Here is a 20,353-nt window from a genome sequence, read left to right on the forward strand (position 1 = left end):
AAATGAAAGACAACAGAGGGGCAACACAACAGGAAAGAGCCGAGCTCGGGGTTTGAGGACTGATTTTTCCTTCTCAGATTTTTTCCTCTGAATCATTTTTAGGAGGCTTTAAGAGGTGAAACCCTCCAGTATTTCATTCAAGATGCTAAGATAACAGAAAAGTAAGGAACTGTTTTCTTCCCCTGTTACTCATCTTACAACCACGTCTCAAACCTCCAGGTTATGAACCGTTGCTCTAGTAGATGATGTAACTGAGTACATCTGTCAGGGAGGTTGTGTTTTCACTAGTGTCTGTTTGTTTTTTTGTTTGTCAGCAGGATTACACAAAAACTACTGAACCGACTTTCACCAAACTTGACGGAGGGATGGACCCTGGGCCAGGGACGAACCCATTACACTTTGGTGCAGATCTGGATCATTTACTAGGAATGTGAATTTTTTCCTCTGAAGTCTGGTGTGTGTGTTGTTTGACAACGGCCTTGGCGGAGGTCTGCGCTCTACTGAGCACATTTTCTAGTTCCTAATATATTGAGCAAAAACGTTGTAAAGGATTAAATACATTTCTATAAGGAAGTATAAACCTCTAAGAACAAACCAGATGAAATCTCAGAGGAAAAAATGAACAGAGGAAACAGACTTTATCATTTGTGGTAAACAGTCCACTTACTTAGCCATTCCCAGAGTTTTCAACTGTATCCCACAGCCTTTCCTGAGAACATCAAGGACCTCACGTTCATGATGTCCGAATCTGTGGTCGATGTTCTAAACGCAACCCAGTCGCCAAAGAAGGCTGTGGGATGTGGTCAAAAGCTCAGGCAATAGCTAAAGTCAGTGGACCTTGTGTTTGGGATATTTATCACAGATACATGCAGTATGTCTCCACTGTCAAGATATTCTAGACCTTCAAGAGATCCAAACCTGATTTTCCCCTAATTCTAATCTGGCCTGGATTTCGATTAATGTTTTGAGGCCCTGCAGACACGGTAAACTAACATCTGACTCCTTGATATTCTCACCCAGAGGAGAACATTTTTATTGAAATCATCAGTGTCCCAGCGTGCTCCTCTTTACCCAGAACATCCTGTAATTACTGAGGTGTACAGTTGTGTACAGATACTTACTCTTTCTGACTGTTTGTCCGCTCTGATGAGTCCATTTCTCCAAACAGAGAACTACGACTTAGGAGGCAGCAAAGACAAAACAGAGAACAGACCATCTCACACCAGACAAATACAATATCTGGGACTGAAGTTTGTACAACAAAAACACAAAGGTCGGGTTCACGCATTTTTTAAGTCTGTCTTTTAAACGTAAAAGTTAGGTGTCCATGTAGACGCTGGTAATCCTCAATATATTTTTGGTCTTTATTTCTCGTGATGTTCACTTACTGGTCTTTCCCATGTAGTTACAGCAAATTGGTGAAAACACAAATGTTAAAGGATAATCCTGGTTTATTTCAACTTGGTGTATTTCCCTTAAACGTGGTTATTGTGGCTCTATGGGTCTTGCTAACTTTGTACTCGCCACCACCACGGCTGAGATTCGGCGAAACAAGGACCTTGGGGCAACCAGCACGAGCCTCCTACAGCTTTTTTTCCATAAAGGTTTCAAAAGTTTGTCTCTGAGTCTGACCCAAAGTAAACACAGAATGTAGCCATTACGAACATAATGGCAGTTCCTACAGCCAGACGACAGGCCGTTTCTGGTGGGCAGGGCCGGACAAAACCATTATATCAGACATTCATGTTGCTTTTGGTCACAATGAAAACAAATTCGCTTTTACCAGCACAACATTCAGACTTAGCAGCATTTCCTCATGTGTGAAGGTTTTAATGAGTTCAGGTGTCCTCACCAGCCATAGGTCTTCTGTGGTTTGGGCAGCGGGTCATCGAAGAACGAATCTCCGTCGTCGAGGTCGTCCTCCACCTCCAGGTCCAGGTCCAGACGCTCCCTCCTCAGACCGAAGGAGGAGGTCCTGTTGTCGCACACCTGCTGCTGGAAGTCTCCTTTACCAAGAGACGTCACGCACTCCGAGTCCTGATCGATGACGCGAAAACATGACAGACGACACAGCAGGTTCAGCTTCAGGTCAAACATTCATCGACTACGAGTGAAAATCATTGCCAGAGTTTTATTGAACAGGTGATGATTAAGAGGAAAAAGTAAACTGTTGCTAAGTTCATTGCTCTGAGTGTCACTGACTTCAGCTCCTTGATGTTCACACAGCAATTCAAGTCAATGTAGATCAGCAACTCTTGCATCAATAATAAAGACTTGTCATGTTATATAGCAGCCTATTATTTAAAAATACCAGCTGACTAAATCCTGTTTATTAGTTTTATTTATTTTATTTTGTACAAACTACTTCAAATTAGCAGTTTACGTTCATGTTTTCAGAGAAGTTGGATTCAGATAAACATCATCAATCAATAAATAAAGACCAGTTTCTAGTAAAGGCCTGGTAAAAATCATGGACGGGGTGTAAAGCTAGCTATAATTATTTCAATTCAGCATAATGTCGATTTCCACAACACGAACAACAGAGTCATGTCTTACTCACCACTCTGGTTAATAAAAAGTGTTTTTATTCACAGCCGCTTTTATTTTCAGCCGCTTCTACTTTGCCGTTTTTGCAATCATTGTTAAACTCGCATCAATAAAACTTGACACTTCCAGCAGATATTTCACATTAAAAGCCTACTAGGAATTATGCCTTTACCCTCTCAGCATCTGAACAACGAATGAAAGGTGGCCATGGAGACCAGACTCATATTAATCTGAGTGAGAACGTGATTATTTATGCTCAGTTTATCCTTTAACAAGAACACGGTTTTCATTCACTTGTTATCTCCAGTCGCTTTCAATTTGTTGGCTTTTTTTGTTTGTTGTCAAGGTACTGCCAATGATGCAGTATTTCACAATAAAAGCCTGAAATAAGTACTTCCAGTCTTGGCAGTCCTGTGATGTGACAGATACAGTATACAGGTGGTGTTGAAGTTCACTGGCAGAAAACATTAAATTAAATTTGGAAATGTGAAGGTTATTACCTATAAAACTAACATAACAGATATATATACACATATACACACACACACACATACACACAGCTGCAATGAGAAATATTCAACCCCCCAAAGATTTTAAGGATTTATCAATTAAAGTTTTCTCAAAGAGCAAGATTCTGCTTGGGGTTGAATATTTCTGATTGCAACTGTATATATATATTTTTGAACGTAACTGACTGTCAGACAAAGATCGATATTCCCTGACAGAAGCCGTGTGCTGAGTGTACAGGAGAAAACTGCTGAATCATCTGCTTTACAACTTAAAGGGGCCCTCTAAACTTTACCACCGTTATAATGCAGTAAATTAGAACACTATACATCGGCTGAATGTCATAAGAGAAGGTCGTATCACTAAAACAAATCAGGGAACACCACTCTTCCAAACCTTGTGCTCTTTCTTTGGCTTGCTACATGTAGTACTGCTTTTCATTTCTCACTTTAGAGGGTTACCAGACAAGAGTCCTGAGTTAGTTCTCCCTAATGTTACCGTCAGACAGGTTTATGTTCTGACCAACAGTTTGAGTAATTAACTATTTGTTTCTGACAAATCTGACTCTAAATACTACAATACCCATGAGACTCAGCTGCTCTTGCTACAGAGATGAAGCCAGTCAGAGGTGTCAGTCGCAAAGGGACTGAATTCAATACAGTGTCGTTACATTTGTTGGAAAAACCTTTGGCACTGTTACTGAATTCACTCGAAACTGATCCTGAACCAGAAGCTGAATAAATTTAATCAGATTGCTCACTGTTAATGTGAAGCTCTCAAAGAGCCAGATATCCTCTGACACAGCTGTTCATCTTCTGTCCTGATGATTCAAGCAGGAGAGTTTCATGTCCAGACACTGTCAGTCACCAACACTGACTATGAGAAAATTAGAGTTACTGCCTCGTGGCTGAGAGCCTCCTCCAACCAGTCAGGTTGTAGTTTACATCCACATCTGAATGAGAGAATTGGGACGGATGGACGACAACCACGGCGCCGGCACGGCGGCATTAAATGAACGAGACTTCTCCTGCATGAACCAGGAGCGTCCAAAATAACTCCCACTTCCCAACTCTACTCTCTATTAGTGCTGTGGAAATGGACATTACACTGACTCTACCTTTAGAGTCATTACTGTACAGGTAAGTCAACCATACCTGAGGCTCTTTTACTGGGTCTTCACCGGGGACTGGTCTGTATTAGTTCTATCTGCTTGAAGCTCAGCTGTTTTTAGTAGATCTGCTTTTATTGGAGGATTTGCTGTAGATTAAACTTCAGTTAAAGCTGCTGATGTTCACTGACTCCCAGTGTTGTGGGATCATTATCATGGGCTTCAGTGTTTCTGTTAGGATGAAGGATTAAAGCAGACAGGTGAGTTAGTGCAGCTGGAGACAACATCAACCTTAGACCATCAGCCTGTCCTGGATCAGATTTCTGAAGCTGATCTCAGGGCGGCAAAGTTGCAGCATCATCAGCTACTTTACTTTGCTAATTCCATCCAAATAGTTTCCTTCCACACAGTCAAACTTCATTTTTAAGTCAGAGTTTGTTGAAGCAGCAGAATCCTGTTTTCACTCCGTAAGTGGCAGTAAAGTCAAAGTGAAACTGGAGTGGGTGCGTTCTCAGTGGGAAACAGGCAGGTTTAACACCAAAGAATGGCACTGTGCTTGGCTTTAACCTTGGCACACTTCCTCAGAGGAGCATTGAGACCTGAAGTCTGGGCATCAATTCCTGTTTAGCCTCAGTTCCATCAGCTTCAGTCTGTCAGAGAGGGCTCATTTCACCGGTCCTTGTGAAAAAGTGAGACATGTTCCTGGAGTTTCCAGTCCATACTCTGAGAAAAACGAGGATCCACAGGAGTATTTTAAAAACTACAGCTCCCATGAAGTGTTTCCGGCAGCGGTGTGTGTATTTTACACTTTATGACATCCACCTACACTCTCGTCTGATGCCATCTTACAATGTAAAGGGCTGAGCAATCACCATTTACTGAAACCGACAACGGTACTGTCTGTGTCTTTATGTGTCATCCTTCAGACAGACTCTGCTTTGTAGCCCACTCACTTAATGCACCTGAGAGTACAGCAAATTCATCTCACCCATCACCGTCTGCGTTTGTCTAGGTTCATATTGGAGAGAAGGTCATGATATTTACCAGCAGTCTCCAAAATAAAGCCCCATCCGGACAGGATTTCTGTCTCTAGGGGACGTGTGGAGATTTCAACATCACCTGCCCCCCCACTTATAATAACAGCCACAGTGACCTCCTGTTTCTCTGTGAACCGGCTGCTCCTCCTGTCATTTAAATCCCGTCTGAAAACTGCTTCTCGATTTAAAAGTGGATCTCTGAGTTTTTTCCATCAGCTCAGAGTGAAATTTTATTTTTGTGCGAAAATTTTTGTGTCAGATCTGTTGATCTGACGGATGGAAACATGTTAACACCAACATACAGGCCTGTCTGGGAACCAATGTGAAGACAGCCACCAGGAGAACCAGAGCCCGTAAAAGCTGATCAGATGGTCTGTTGTAACGTAGCTACAGGTCGGTGCTGCCGCTCTCTTTGAGCCCTGCGTTTTGTTTTAAGCCTCTATTTATCCACAATTAGTCAAACTGTCCCACATAAAAGTGTGCTGAATTAGCTATTATCAGTCGTAGTAGTAAGAGTATTGTTAGGACAACTGTGAGAAGTAGTAGTACTAGTGGTAATAGTGTGAGTATTAGTAGCAGGATGAGTAGAGTTTAGTACTGAGGACTAGTAGTAGAACCATGAGTAGTAGTCATAGTGTGAATATTTTGAGTCCTGTTTTTTTTTAGTCTACATTTGTTCACATTTTGTCAAACGTCCCCATTAAAAGATGCTGAATTAGGTTTAATCAGCTCCTGTTTAGGGATGAGGTTCAACAGCATTTTATCGAATCTGAATCCTTTCGACTCCTTTATCGAACCTTTTGTTTTTTGTTTTGTGGAATAAAAACTGAAATAAAACTGTTTTATTTCACTCAGCACAATAACGAAACCAATATCAGCTGTTTCAACTGTAACAACAGATATAACTTGATGTGTAAGAATCGAGCTTCTTCTAATCACGTTAATAACACAACTGGTCATTTTCATTGTGATTTGTTGCCCAACGGAGCTACAGTATGAAACTATTTTACTTAACTAACAAACCTGAACCATGGACAATCCTGCTACTTTCGCCCCATAACTCTGCTATGCGACGTTCATCAACCCGTACTCACTCAGTTCACTGATCTGAACCCGAGTCCGGTTCTGTCGGAGGTTTCTTCCTGTTAAAGGGAGTTTTTCCTCTCCACTGTCGCCAGGTTCGTGCTAATGGTGGGAACTGTTGGGTTTCTCTCTCTAATATTGTAAGGTTTTGACCTTGCTCTGTAAACTACCTTGAGACAATGCATGTTATGACATTTCCCTATTTAAATAACTATAATTGAACTGAATTTAATTTAAAAAAAGCACAGTGAAAATAATATTAATTCCACTTTATCATTCAGTGCATATCAACTACATAAATGGCTGGTAGTTTGCACGATGGATTTAACGTCACCTGAAGGTGGACAGATCCAAAATGGACCTGGATATTGGAACTATCCCTATTCCTGTCTGCAGTACAACCGTGGATGTACAGACAACTGTCACTGGGTCACTGTGACACTGAAGGAAACTTAAAAACAGGAAGATTCTGAATGGAGTTCTGCAGCATCTTTCTCCTCTGGTTTCTAAGTGGATTTCTGGAGCTTTGTTCTAGAGGGACATCAGAGATCATGACGTCCTCAGGAAGTGGACGTCTCACTGAATCATATCAACAGGTGTTTCACGTCTGTGTCTTCAGATCTGACTCAGTTATGACTCTGAGGACGAGGACCATTTCTGACTGATTCACCTCACGCAGTATCTTTGCCCAACCTTCAGCTCTGCGGCGCCCCCCTGGGGAGGCTCAAGTCTTTGTCCTGCTGAACGTCCATGTCGGTTACAGACCAGATCCTGTTGTTTCACCAGGGTTAAAGTGTAGAGTTAAATTATCGACGTTCTGTTGAAACTGTTTCAGAGTTGTTGACTCAACTGTAGGATCATTTTGGGGGATGGAGTTTGTGGTGTTGTTGAAGTAGGTTGTGTTATACCGACAGGTGTTTCTATTATTTTGCCCATCCCACTTATTTCAATGAGGGTAACACTGAAATAAATGGGGGAAATAAAAGAAATACCTCTCTCACTTCTTCATATGTAAAGCTACAGAAATTAATCAATTAGCCGGTCAACAGAAAAAGAACTGTCAACTACTTTGATAACTGATTAATCATTTTAGTCGTTTAAAGCAACAACTTCAAACATCAGCTGGTTCCAACTTCATAAATGGGAAGAATTTATAATTTGTCATACGTGATATATGTAAACTGAATTAGAACTGCAACCATTCAAGGATTAGCCAGTTCATCAATCAACAGAAATTTAATCAGCAGTTATTTTCAGAGTTAGTTAATCGTTTAAAGTGATTTTTATGAAAAAACACCCAGTTATTGTCTGGTTACAGCTTCTCCAATGTGAGTGTTTTCCCCTTTTCTCTGTTTCATATCATTATTAACTGAATCTCTTTGGCTTTTGGCCTGTTGGTCGGACAAAATTAGATATTTATAGATGTTTCCTTGGATTCTGGGATGGACTTTCAATCGATAATGAAAATAACAGTTAGTTTCAGCCCTAGACTGAATATCTTTGGGTTTTTGTCTGTTGGTCAGAAAAAAAAAGAAAAAAAAGCCATTTAAAGACGTCACCTGTGGGAAATTATAACTGGGATTTTTTACTATTTTACATATTTTTCATATTTTATAGTAAGAATGATTAATGGGGAAAATAACTGATAATGAAATTAGTTGCAGCCCTATTCTTGTGTGTTCAGATCTGGCTCTGAGAAGACAGTTGCGGATCTTTGATGCAAACGGCGGCGATCAGGTTCGAAGGGTTCGTTTGCAGTAATTTGGATTCATGTTATTTAAATGTTACGTTACGAGGCGTTTATAAGGAAACCAAAGCAGCGTCTGAACGTCAGAGTTAATAAGCACAGGTGCTATTCACTATGACACACAGTGAGCGTTAGCATGAAGCCGAGTCGTTATAGAAACAGCGGGATTCCCAGCGATGAGCTGCTGATGCCTCTATCCTCTGCTCTTCATGTTGTTACCTTGGCTGCTGTCTGACTCTGTCCTCTGTGTTTCTGGCCTTTATATCTGGGGATCTGTGCACGACAGGGACAGGGCAGCTATCAGCGTCTACACACCTGACACCCAGCTAACATCAGCTCCACACACCTTACAAACTTGCACTCACCATCAGCGTCTAGAAACGTAACGATGATGGCACGGAGCAACACTACCTGTTGCTTCAGGTTCAGGTAAGATGAGGAAAGTGCCAGTGTTAGTCTGAACCTGGTGTCTATTGGGAACTACATCTATCAGTGCCTTACACTGTGTTGACTGTGTTGGAGCAGCTCTTCATAAATCCTTCACTACCTCTGTATGTAAAGTCCTTCCTAAGTTCTTCGTAAGTTAGTTTAGTTACTTTCAAACTAGCGATGTACTAAATCAGGTTGCACTAGTAAAACTGACTTTAGGAATGTGTAAATCAGGAGACTCCTTTAGTATCACAAGCATGAATAACTTCCAAAATGATAGTTTTAGAGGCACAAAGACAGATTTTGTAAATGCAGGCATCACTTTATTGTATTTCTGTCTGCATACAAGGAGAAATGTGTCTCTCAGAGTGAGTTGGGGAAATGTCCGATTATTCTCACCTAACTGAGTAAAGTGTTGTCATAACTTTCATAATTTGAGCTATGATGTGTTAGGTTTTCTTTTTTAACCTACCAGATTGACATCATCATGAAACAGCATTTATCGAGTTTCAGGTCAAATATGTCCACCGTTCTCCATATCACCTCTTTGACTACAAACAGGTCAGATATTAGCGAGCTAACATTAGCCGTTAATGGGTGGAAATATTAAGTAAAAACTAATCCCTACATAACAAGTAGTTTGAGAGGTGCAACCTCTTTAAATTTAGCGAAGATGAAACTTGGTAAAGGACTGTTATGAACTTATGAATTGCTGCTGCAACCGACTGCAGGTGTGTAGGAATCTTACAGCGACTTTTAGAAACCTTTAAGCGTCTAACAGATTCTAGAAATTACTTGTCTGTCGTGTTCTACAGACCTTAAACTAGCATCAGCTTTTAGCATTCACAAAGAGAGGACTCTCTTTGTGAAAACCACAGAGCAGCCGTCAGTCTGAGTTTACCGACCTCCTCCTGCCATCGGACGGCATCAAACATAAGAACGTGATCACTTCTCATCAAATCCCAGTCATCTGATGGCAAACAGGGCGTTCTTCCATGGAAGTACAGACAGCCCTCAATGTAATCATTAATTTTTAAATAAAGTTTTCCATTTTAGTTCCTGCATGTCTACAAAGACAACGGTGTAAAAGCACATTGGTCTCCATTTGTCCTGCTGAGACTCACAGATTTCTTCACATTATCCAGAACTTACTACAACCGGCTTTTAACACTTGTAAAACTTAATGAGAAACGGCTCAAGTCTCACGGATCATTTTGGATCCTGTGAAAGACTTAACCGGGCTCACTACACACAGGCTGACATTCATTACACACAACCGCACAAGCAACTACTACACACGGCTGAGATTATTCAAACGGACCAAACGTACCTTACTGACAGGTGGAGAGCTGATTTTCTCCTCAGGGAAGTGGCTTTGAGGTTGGCTGACATCAGAGTCCTGAACGACCTGCACAAAGACAACTACTTTACACGTCACCGTGCTTTTATTTCACAAACATCAGCGGCCGATGATTCCAGGCAAATTTAACAAATACTCGAAGTTTCCTAATAAACAACCAGCTGCTTGGAATGAAAAAGGAGCCTAAATGATGGCTGGTCACCACCATCGGTCTATTTCCATTGAACATCGTGTTATTAAATTTGCAAAAGAATTAATTGAATTACTTTATTTCTTTCAAAATAAATCTATAAAGTATAAAGAGGGTGGAGATCTAGATGCTGGATCTGGGGGACCCCGATTGCAGTCAATGCTCTGGGAAAAAGTAAGTGAGCCTCATGTTTGGTATATTTACGACAGAGCTCTTTAAGACGTTATGAAGGAAAACTGCTCTATCAGATACATCAAGTCTAACATAATATTTTTTTTAAAGTAGCAGTCCAATAATTAAAAAAAATAAAATAAAATCTTTGTTTATCATCTTACCAAAAATCTCTACAAGTTATAAGTTAAAGACAGATAGATTTTCTGTTTTTGACCTGATGTCCTTTCATGACTCATCACACTGACTTCATTATTTTTTTGACTTGTGTGATGGACTAGTTTTTTTCTTCTCACATTGTTTCACATTTGAAGGATTTTTAGATGCTTGGAGAGGTGAAAATTTGCAGTTGAAGACAAAAATTTGAGAAAACTTTAAAATAGGAGACATAATTGTGTTTAAATCTTTCTTTCCCTTTTCTCTTTAATCATCTTGTGACTGCTAAAGTTTATTTGAGGACCCCTGCAGGGACCCACGACCCTCAGGTTGTGAACCACTGAACCAATGAAAAAAATTTCATAAAGATCTGGGAAGAGTCGGATGACGTGATCATTTTCATCTCTGTAAGTCTAGTGCAGGGATAGGTCCAGGACAACATGTAAATCAGACAGACTGGGAGCTGTAGGAGAAGGTGGATTTTGTAAAGTTATAAAACAGTATCTGAAATCAGTAAGAGTCAGAATCTCACCACACTTCTGCACTGAGCGAAGAGACGCTTGTACATCCCCACAAAGACCTGGAAGTCTATCGCTGTGAACAAACACAGAGCGTGAGACACGTCAGCAGAGAGCAGGACGAAATGAGTGTGCATGTTAAGAGTAAGAGTGACTGAGTGTAGCTGTTCCAGACATTAGAAAAGATTATTACACTATGTCATAAAAATTATTAACCCAAAGGTCCACCAGCTTTTTCAGAGCTTTAACAGCATCCCATAGACTTCGTCGGCAAATGCTAAGTTGTCACCATGTGACCCAAGTGTGGACCTTCGGTCACATGACGACACCTGAGCAGCTTCGTTCACTGACAGAGTCCATGAGATGTGGTTGAACAGCTATTAAGGCTAAGCAGACCGTTGATTACTTTGTCGCTAACAGTGATTAGCATCAGGAATGAATGATGTGACTGTACAGAGGTGTGGCACCAGCTGATATCTACTGCCGCTGTTGTTCAGGTGCTGTATAATTCAAGTACAGATGTGGTGATGTTGCTATTAAAAAAAATGAAAGGAAAATCTTACTTTTAGAGAAGGTTTTGTCAGCAGCCCTGAGCTCATCAGTGATGAACCTCTCCAGCATGTTCCTGCAGGTCAAAAACCCGATATTACCACTCAAATCAGTTTCGTTCAGCTTTTCAGCTCCAACTGTACAAACTCATGTCAGGTGAACCAAAACCTCTGTAGGGTCCAGGTATCGCCTCATGCTACCAGCGGTGACACGGACCCTAGCCAAATGCAAAACTGGTGAAAATCAGTCAGAAAAGACGAGGAGGGAAGAAACGTCCGTGACCTCCACCTGGAAAACCCTTCCTGTTGGGGTTCCTCTAGTGCACCTGTTGTAATTTCATCAACACCGAAGAAGCTGAAACTGATTAACGACCCCCTCTGCTACTTAACTGACCAGATCAATATCCCAGAACTTTAATTGACTTGATGCAGTACTCTGATTAAAAAGTGTTCCTGTAATTTGTTTGAGCAGTGTATGTATCTCTCTCTCTGTCTATCTGTATATATTTATAGATAGATATCTGTCTATCTATATATAAAAAGTCAAACCTTTTATGGTGCTGTGTTCACATCGTGCTGCTCTGATGTGACAGGCTGAAAGAGGATTTATTAAATCACCACACCCTCTGATCTATATTCAGCTTCACTCAGCTCTTTTCACACTTTGCTGCATCTACATGAACCAAAACAGCAGATGGAGACGCCCACGTTGTCTGCACGCCTAAGGATCAACCACTGTGCACTTGTTGTGCACAGTGGTTGATGAAAGGAGTACGACACCAACTCTTTTCAACAGAGCCTCACCCATTTAAAAGCCACTGAGAAGAGCAGAGAAAAACACAAACACACAAATCATGTAACATAAGCCCATCCCTCACAGTAAGAAGCTGATTATGAAAAGAACTTTACTTTAGTTTAAATTTAAAAGTTTCGGGAAATGTGCGTAAAATGATGCACGTGCCATCTAGAATATTTACACGTGACTGGGTCTTTGGTCACGTTCTACTCAGGGTAACGGGCTGCACGTGGAAATTCGGGAAATATTTCCTACTTGTTCAAACCGTGGAACAGATCCGTGAAGACACTCTTCAGATCTTCTTTTAAAACTGAGCCGCTCCGGGCCTGTAGGGGCAAATAACAGCAATAATCAACATCTAATGACACCGTCTGCGATTGGCCATAGACCGATGACATCGTTCACAGCTTCTGAAAACTCACCTTGTCATAAACGTCAAATTTCTTCCGAGCGTGTGAGATCTGTTTCTGAGACAGTTCCTACGGGAGAACAGAGGCAAGAAGGTTCAAACGGAGAAAAATGACTTCACTTCATTCATACAGATTTCTAAAGACATGAAGGACAAAGCAAAGCGACCGAAGGGAACAGGAGAACATGATTACAGCAACTACAACTGCCTTTCAAGGTGCTTTAGATGTCCAGTCAGATTTTTTTGGTCTGATCTACTGTTTTATGTGTGGTTTTCTTTGTGACCATTTACATTTATGAATACAGCATTTAACATTCAAGATAATGAAGGCTTTATTTCAAATACAATTAAAGCTTCAGTCGGTATATTTTTAAAAGAAACGCTTTGTTCCTCACTGCCTTTCAAACACATGATCAACAGAGAATCCAAAAGATGTCACATAAACATATTCACAAAATCAATGTTTGTTTCTGTATAAATATAACAAAATCCAAATGTAAAGAGTAAATTCATTTTTTAAGGTGGTTATTTGTTTAATTTAAATGTATGATTTCAAAATAAACCTCTCTGATCTCATCATTCTCTGAAATTACAGAAGTTTTCTACTAACTTCAGTTAAAATGGAAAAAACATTAGACTCGTACTAAAGGTTGGGATCAGTTTTCACATGCCACCCTGAAACATTCCCATATCCTGCCGACCCAGACCGATTCCCAAGTCATATTATGTAAATCTAGTTATCTTATTTTAATTATTCATCCACTAATGTCTTGGACCAGCAGCCCAAAATACAAAGATATTCAATCTACTGGCTCATCAGAAAAACAAAGGACCAAATGCTCTGACCGGTGAATCTTTTCAACAAACATTTTGCATGAAAAAATGACAAATGAAAGTGCAGAGCCCTGATGATTAGTAGTGGTAGTAGTGAGTAGTACCCTGGTAGTACTACAACCAAGAACAGCAGTGCAGTCATAGCACGAGTAGCGTTAGCAGCATCCTTGTGATCACTCATGAAGAAATTGAAGCTTGGAAGAGGAGTTAGCCCTGGTGTTAGTGAAGCAGAGTGATGGCAGCAGCTGCTGTTGTACTAACAATAGCAGCACTAGCAGGATTTTTAGTAGTAGTAGCAGTAGCACTAGTAGCATTAGCAGTAGTATCACAGTAGTAGTGGTAGCACTAGCAGTAGCATTAGCAGTAGTATCACAGTAGTAGTAGCATCATAGTAGTAGTAGTAGCAGTAGCAGCAGCAGCAGCAGCAGCATCAGTAGTAGTAGCAGTAGTAGTAGTAGCAGTAGTAGCAGTAGTATTAGTAGCAGCAGCAGTAGTAGCAGTAGTATTAGTAGCAGCAGCAGTAGTAGCAGTAGTAGTTGTAGTAATAGCAGTAGCAGTAGTAGCATTAGCAGTAGTATTAGCAGCAGCAGTAGTAGCATTAGCAGTAGTATTAGCAGCAGCAGTAGTAGCACTAGTAGCATTAGCAGTAGTATTAGCAGCAGCAGCAGCAGTAGTAGTAGTAGTATCACAGTAGTAGTAGCAGTAGTGTGTGTATATTCAGCGTGAACTTTGATCTGATGGAGCAGCGTGAGCTTCAACAGTAGAAACCAGGACACACTGAGATCAACAGGAAACCAAAGCTCCACCTCCTCCATCTCTACTGACAGTTCAGTGACCCAGATCATGACACCGAGACCCGGCCTCTTGACACACACACACACACACCTTGGGGATATTTCCACTTCTGTCTCCCTGTTCACAGCGGGCGCCACAAAAAGAGAGAAAATCAGAGAAATTATCAAATACACTTTTTTTAAAACTGGTTACCTTTGACATCACTGACCTGCAGTGTCGTGATACTCAAATTCAGTTTCCACTGACACAGAAACTGAATTTGATGTGGATCGCTCACCTCGGTGCAGACGGTCGGTTTCTCTTTGTGTCGTCCTCTCCTGACGAGCTCCAGCAGCAGAGGAGAGTTCCTGTTCACCTCAGACTCCGACAGACCCAGCTCTCTGCAGACCAGGTCCCGACCGTCCAGACCGTTCAGCTGAAAACACAAACCCGCCCAAAGAAAACATGACAGACATCAGTGAGGGAAGACCTGACACCTGCAGGAGACCGGCAGCACGAGAGACAGAAAACGCATCGCTAGAACTTTCCCCGCGTAGTGATAAAGTAGTTAAAGTCATGTAACCATTTATCGGAGTCCGTCCATGCATCTGTAAAAATACACTGAGAAGGTTGCGATTGACAGTAACACAACTTTATCTGTACTTCATGTAGTTACACGCTGATGTGGAGCTTTCACACTGTATTATTAATATTTTCAGGGATGTACGGACTGACTTTCAGTGAAAATGAGACTAAATCAAGTCGGGATAAAAATCATTTTACATGTAGACAGACTAGAGTGCTTTATAATTCACGTTGAGACACATTACGAGTTGGATTTTGTCCCTACTGGTTAAAAGCTTTACTGGTTGTAAATACCCCTGGTGGCAGTACCTGGTTTCTACCTGCTTCACTTCATCCCAGGTGTGTGGAGTTAACACTTATTGGTTTGGTTGATTGTGTGTTAAGACACCCTGAGGAAGACAAGTGTGTGGTTAGGCGCTGGTGTATTTATTAGAGAGGCTTTTTTCCACGTTTTCCCACCATCCACTTGGGACAGGATTTTTTTTATGCCACACCCCACCCATGGTTCTGGGCAGAGTTTGATCTCTTTTCCCCTCAGGGCACCCGCAGCACTCGTTTCTACTCTATTTGACCTCAAACATATCTTTGACATTTACTTTAAACACGGACACAGACAGCTCTGAGTAAATGAACAATTTATCTCCTTCTGAAATTTGAAAGAACATTCACAATGGCAGATTTGCTTATTGTTATCTTCAGGGTTTCATTTTTCCGCTTTTAAACTACAATTCAACAGCCTCGCCTACTTATCAGATTTTACAGCGACCTTGAGTGCACCACACAAGACAGGCTTAAAAATGGTACCTTACTATTAAAGCATGATGGAATGGATTATCTTTCTGCAGCGGAAACAATTAAAATCGAGCTAACAGTTCAAATTCAAAAATGTTAAATGATCGTCAGGAATGTAACGAGGATTTGTTGTTAATGTACAGAAACATGTAAAACCACAATAAGACTCAAATCACTGAACACTTCTGAGAAAAAGAACGTATCAATTTCCTCAATTAAAGAAGACAAACAGAGAAAGGAAATGTACACGATGTCTTCGGTGTTTCTGAAACTGTCTGTTGTTACATAACGTGTGAACAGAAATCATCGCGCAAGATGAGGATTATGACAAGTTTCACATCCACAAACCGCAGAGCGATATGCTGAGTCAGACTGTGGTCAGCTCAGATCTGAGGCAGCATCTTCGTACCTCCGCATCAGCTAATACTCACCGAGTTGATCTCCGGCTGAAAGACAGCGAGGGTGAAGTCCAGGTTAAAGACCTGCAGGAAGTCCACGATCAGACTGGCAACAAGGCGACCTGCAGCAGGACCAAACGGATTCAGGACAAGACTGAGATTTATGAGCTTTCTGTTCTTTCACGAGTGATTTTCACTTGATAAGCTTTCTTAAAAGGCTGCTTGTCTATAAAACCTTTTCCTTTTATTTTTAGTATTTGTAACATGTTGGGGATGCAGACTACTGATCATTTTCTTCCCCGATTAATCGAATGATTATTTTCTTGATGAAACATTTAATCATTTGTTCTATTCATTATCAGAAGAGACACAAAAATCTCAATTTTTCCCACGATCTTAAGCCCCAGAGTGACATCTCCAGACATCTTGTTTTGCCCAGTCCAGCGAGTTTACGATCAGGTATGATAAAGAAAAACAGAAAATACTCACAATTGAGAAGCTCGAACTAAGCAACTGTTTTTTATAACATACAGTGAAGAACCAGCACACGTACCTTTAGTGGTCAATCGCTTGTAATGATCGACTGATTTTAATTAGTAAATTATTAATCGGCCGATGATTGATCAGGCCGATGTCTGCGCTCATGAGGCCGATAAGCAAAAAGACGTGTGCGCCTGCTGCCGAGGAGCGACGTTAGAGCTCCCCCTTGTGTCAATTTCACCATTCAGCAGTAAAGATACATTGAACTGTGAACGGGCGGACGTCGGTGGCTGCTCTGGGACAGTGGGAAACGTCCCAATGCTGCAAGTAACATTACCTGAGGGAAAACGGTAAGACTTCAATTCCTAGCAGGTACAGAAGTGGTTCAACTCAAAAACCGTCTGAACGGTTTTTAACAATCTTACAAAAACAACAGAAGAACCCAGTGCGGTTCTCCAGATTCCCTTGAATTCGGCAGGTTCAGAGGCTCGGAGCTGACTGATGATACCAAAGCTCCACCCTGTGGTGACGACCATCAGCTACAACACCTCCTGATAAAATAAGTCCCAAAGACCTGTCATCATAGAACATGTCTGTGCCATTGAACACAGAGATAACAGAGCTGCATCTTAACAAAATACTGAGGAAAATGTCCCATTGGAGCTCAGTAAATTCCCATTATTGTTCTCAAACTCACCAAGAGGAGAAAAAAAACAGAGCTGAGTGAATTAAGATAAAAACACTGTATATACAAGGACCACCAGCAAACATTTGGTCCTTACAGCTAAAAAAAAATGCTGAAAATAAAACCAAGAAACATGACAATGATAAGGGAGAATAAGTGACTCACCGTCCTTGGTGTTGAGACATTTCTTCAGATTTTCATTGATCAGAGGAGTTTTGTTCTGAGGATAAAAGAAGAGAAAAGTGTAAATTAACACACTCTTTGGTGAAGAAACAATACGACAGCTGCCAGGAACTAAAGTTAACACTCTAAACTTTAAAGATTAACCATCACCTCTAATTTGTCCTGCTCCTCCATGGCCAGGAACACAGCAGCCCTCATCTCTGCCTGCAGGAAGAAACAGGACATTTTGTCAGAAACAGCACCGACTGTTGTTTCCTTTATAACCGAGTTTAGCCAAAAGATTAGGCTCTTTGTCACAGGATTTGAAGTTAACTTTGTTTTATTCATTATTATTTGGAGCAAACATTTCAAATATTCTCCGGATAAACTTTCTCAGATGTGATGATTTGGTGATTTCCTCTGTCACACCTGACTGTAAACTGATCTTTTCTGGGTTTTGGGCTGTTGGCTAAATAAAAGCAGACATCGGAATGCATCATCTTGGGCTTTGAGAAATTATGGAGGACAGCTTGTACGATTTTATGACATTTTATAGAAAAAATGACAACGTGCGGCACTCTTGCAGCACTAATTCTCATCATGGTGGCAGTTAAAGGGAACTGTGGAGGTCAAGACATGATCTGAAGAAGAAGAAAACGTTCAGGTAAAGAGTCATTAGAAGGAAACCTCGCCTGCCACCTCATCACAAGAGTCAACATCTGGATAAGCCAGAGTTGTTCGGGAAACAAGTGCTGTGGACAGATGAAGTTCAAACTGCGCTGTTTGACCACAATCACCAAAGGTGTGTTCGGAGAAACAAGACTAGGTCAAAACCTAGTATGTGGCTGGACCACCCTTTGTCTGCTTCCCTCCTGCTCTCTGTGCTCACATACACAGTCCTTTAATGCAGCTGTATTCCCAACAAAGCTGTTGTCTTTTACACGTTTGTCTGTTTCTGTTGTCAGGCGACGGAACGAGTATGAAACGGTGACTGAAACGTGGCCCATTGAGACGACATGTTAACCAGCTGTCACTTCCGAGACGTTTCCAAGCTGCTGCTCTGCTGCTGAAATCCTGGTTTTAAAACCACGACGTCGTCTGACAGAATCACCAGACACATGAGTTAAAGACAACGACTGTGCTGTGATTTCAGCTATATTTACCTGTAAAATGGTCATTCAGAGAAAGTTAGAAGCTCGTTCACGTCTATGCAGCTGACTGAATGAGATGCACCAAGAGGGGTGCCTGTGGAGGGAAAGTCACTGGGCAACACTGGCGACTCTCTTCTATGGAAAGTAGCCAAATCTTGTCCAGAAAGTCGCTCGATTTGTCGCCGGGTGCTTTTGTGAAGAGAAGTCGGTAGACAGAGGGTCTGAAAAGTCGGTAAATCTAGCGACGAAGGCTCTAAGTTGGCGACACTGTCCGATGACTGACACCGACCAATGGTGTAACTTCATCAGCCGGTGAGTGACCGTCACGTTTACAGGGATGGCCCCACTGTTGCGGTGCGGCATTTAACGAAAAGAAAACTGCCCGGCATGGGGGTGGAAGGATTCCGCTTTGGGGGTTTGTGGCAGACAGCGGCACAGGAAACGGACCTCAGAATCCACCATCAACTCCACCACAACTGGTTGATTCATCGATTAGTTGATGGACAAGAGACCAATCAACAACTGTTTTTATAACTGATTAATCGTACGAGTTTTCGAGCAAAAATCCCAAGGGTCTGCTGGTTCCGGCCTCTGAGGACTTCCCGACTCCCCTCACGGTGAACTGATTATCTTTGGGTTCTGGACTGCCGGTCCAGCTGAAGGAAACCGTGACAGGCAGTTTTCCTTGTTTCCTAACACGTTACAGACAAGCGACTCGTCAGTTACCAAGAGAGAATAACGCACAGATCAGTGGATAATGAAACTAAGTGGTAGTTGCAGATCAAACCTTCAACTAAACGTGTTCTACGTGAGCTTTGGAGAAGTGACGGTTAAACCTGTCGGCTAACGCTACATGTACAGGAACTGTTAGCGACACCAAACAGCCTGAAAACCGGTTCACGGTAACGGCGGAAACGTTTCCGTAAAAGCCGAAACCCAACCCCGTTAACGAGGATTTTACGGTTGCCAAGGATGTAAACGTAAACCGTGTCACCGTGACTTTACCGGTACCCGTCCGGCAGACCTGCGAGCTGCTAAGCTATCAGTAGCCTAGCATCGCTAGCCGGCGGCCCGCTTAAACGGCCCTGACGTGAAATTAAAGCCAGTCTTTCGGACCTTGAGCTTGTTGAGGACTCCGTTGTTCTCCAGGTTTTGGATGAGCAGATCCCGCAGCTCGGTGTCGTCCTCGGTGGCTGACATGTTTCTGTGTTTATCTGGAGCTAAGGGCTGCTGCTGCTGCCAGGGCTACAAAACAAACCGCACGGAAACTACGCCTCCTTCTTCCTCATCCTCAGCGGCTGCTGCTCCTTGAGCTTTATCGGCAAACCCCGAGACGGTGCGTTACCGCCACCAGGTGGTTCTGCAGAGCGGACCAGGATTTTAAGTTCATCTCGATCATAAAACAGCTCCTCAGTCTGAGAGGACTCAGGGGTCCCGAGGATCCTGGACCACTGAGACCCGCTGCAGCTAACGCAGCTCGCCGTGTCAGTAACGGTGGACTTGAAAAACCATGTCTTGATGGATTCGGTCTGCTCAGCATCACGATGGTAAACAAAGGAGATTTCAGAGCCGGATCATCCGGTAAAATCAGTGAACCCTGTAGAATTATCACACCTGACGTCTGGTGATCGGTTTGGAAAAATATCACAGGCTGACGGTGTTTGATGTCAGGTACAAACCACGGAACCGAACCGACGACCGCAATTTACTTGGTTTCGTGTATGAAAACTAAGACGCAGCTTTTAAACTAGAAAAATATGTTTAATGAAATATATCCATCTGATTCTATGACACATTTTTCCACTGTCTCTTCTAAAGTCACATTTTCCTGTATCACCATCATCATCATCATCATCATCATTATTATCTTTCCTATAGTGTGCTAT

General features: G+C 41.9%; 1 protein-coding gene across 7 annotated transcripts in view; it reads right to left on the bottom strand.

The window, feature by feature from the left end:
* The window catches only part of cep43 (centrosomal protein 43), a 27,190-nt gene extending 7,176 nt beyond the window's left edge, over positions 1 to 20,014 (bottom strand). Inside the window, exons 1-14 of one of the 7 annotated variants that reach the window (XM_040124545.1) lie at positions 19,584 to 20,012; positions 17,488 to 17,541; positions 17,320 to 17,374; positions 16,023 to 16,111; positions 14,513 to 14,650; positions 14,326 to 14,352; positions 12,620 to 12,676; positions 12,453 to 12,523; positions 11,417 to 11,478; positions 10,868 to 10,929; positions 9,789 to 9,866; positions 8,249 to 8,302; positions 1,853 to 2,037; positions 1,122 to 1,178 (exon numbers count right to left, since the gene is read on the bottom strand). In XM_040124545.1, coding sequence (XP_039980479.1) covers positions 1,122 to 1,178; positions 1,853 to 2,037; positions 8,249 to 8,302; positions 9,789 to 9,866; positions 10,868 to 10,929; positions 11,417 to 11,478; positions 12,453 to 12,523; positions 12,620 to 12,676; positions 14,326 to 14,352; positions 14,513 to 14,650; positions 16,023 to 16,111; positions 17,320 to 17,374; positions 17,488 to 17,541; positions 19,584 to 19,667 — 1,073 coding nt within the window. In that variant the 5' untranslated portion in view covers positions 19,668 to 20,012. Of the gene's footprint in view, positions 1 to 1,121; positions 1,179 to 1,852; positions 2,038 to 8,248; positions 8,303 to 9,788; positions 9,867 to 10,867; positions 10,930 to 11,416; positions 11,479 to 12,452; positions 12,524 to 12,619; positions 12,677 to 14,325; positions 14,353 to 14,512; positions 14,651 to 16,022; positions 16,112 to 17,319; positions 17,375 to 17,487; positions 17,542 to 19,583 lie in introns of all 7 variants that reach the window. The other 6 variants (XM_040124548.1, XM_040124550.1, XM_040124546.1 and 3 more) reach the window with 6 other exon arrangements.
* Positions 20,015 to 20,353: the final 339 nt, after the last annotated feature.

This window comes from Xiphias gladius, chromosome 4, assembly GCF_016859285.1.
Source record: "Xiphias gladius isolate SHS-SW01 ecotype Sanya breed wild chromosome 4, ASM1685928v1, whole genome shotgun sequence".
NCBI lineage: Eukaryota > Metazoa > Chordata > Actinopteri > Istiophoriformes > Xiphiidae > Xiphias > Xiphias gladius.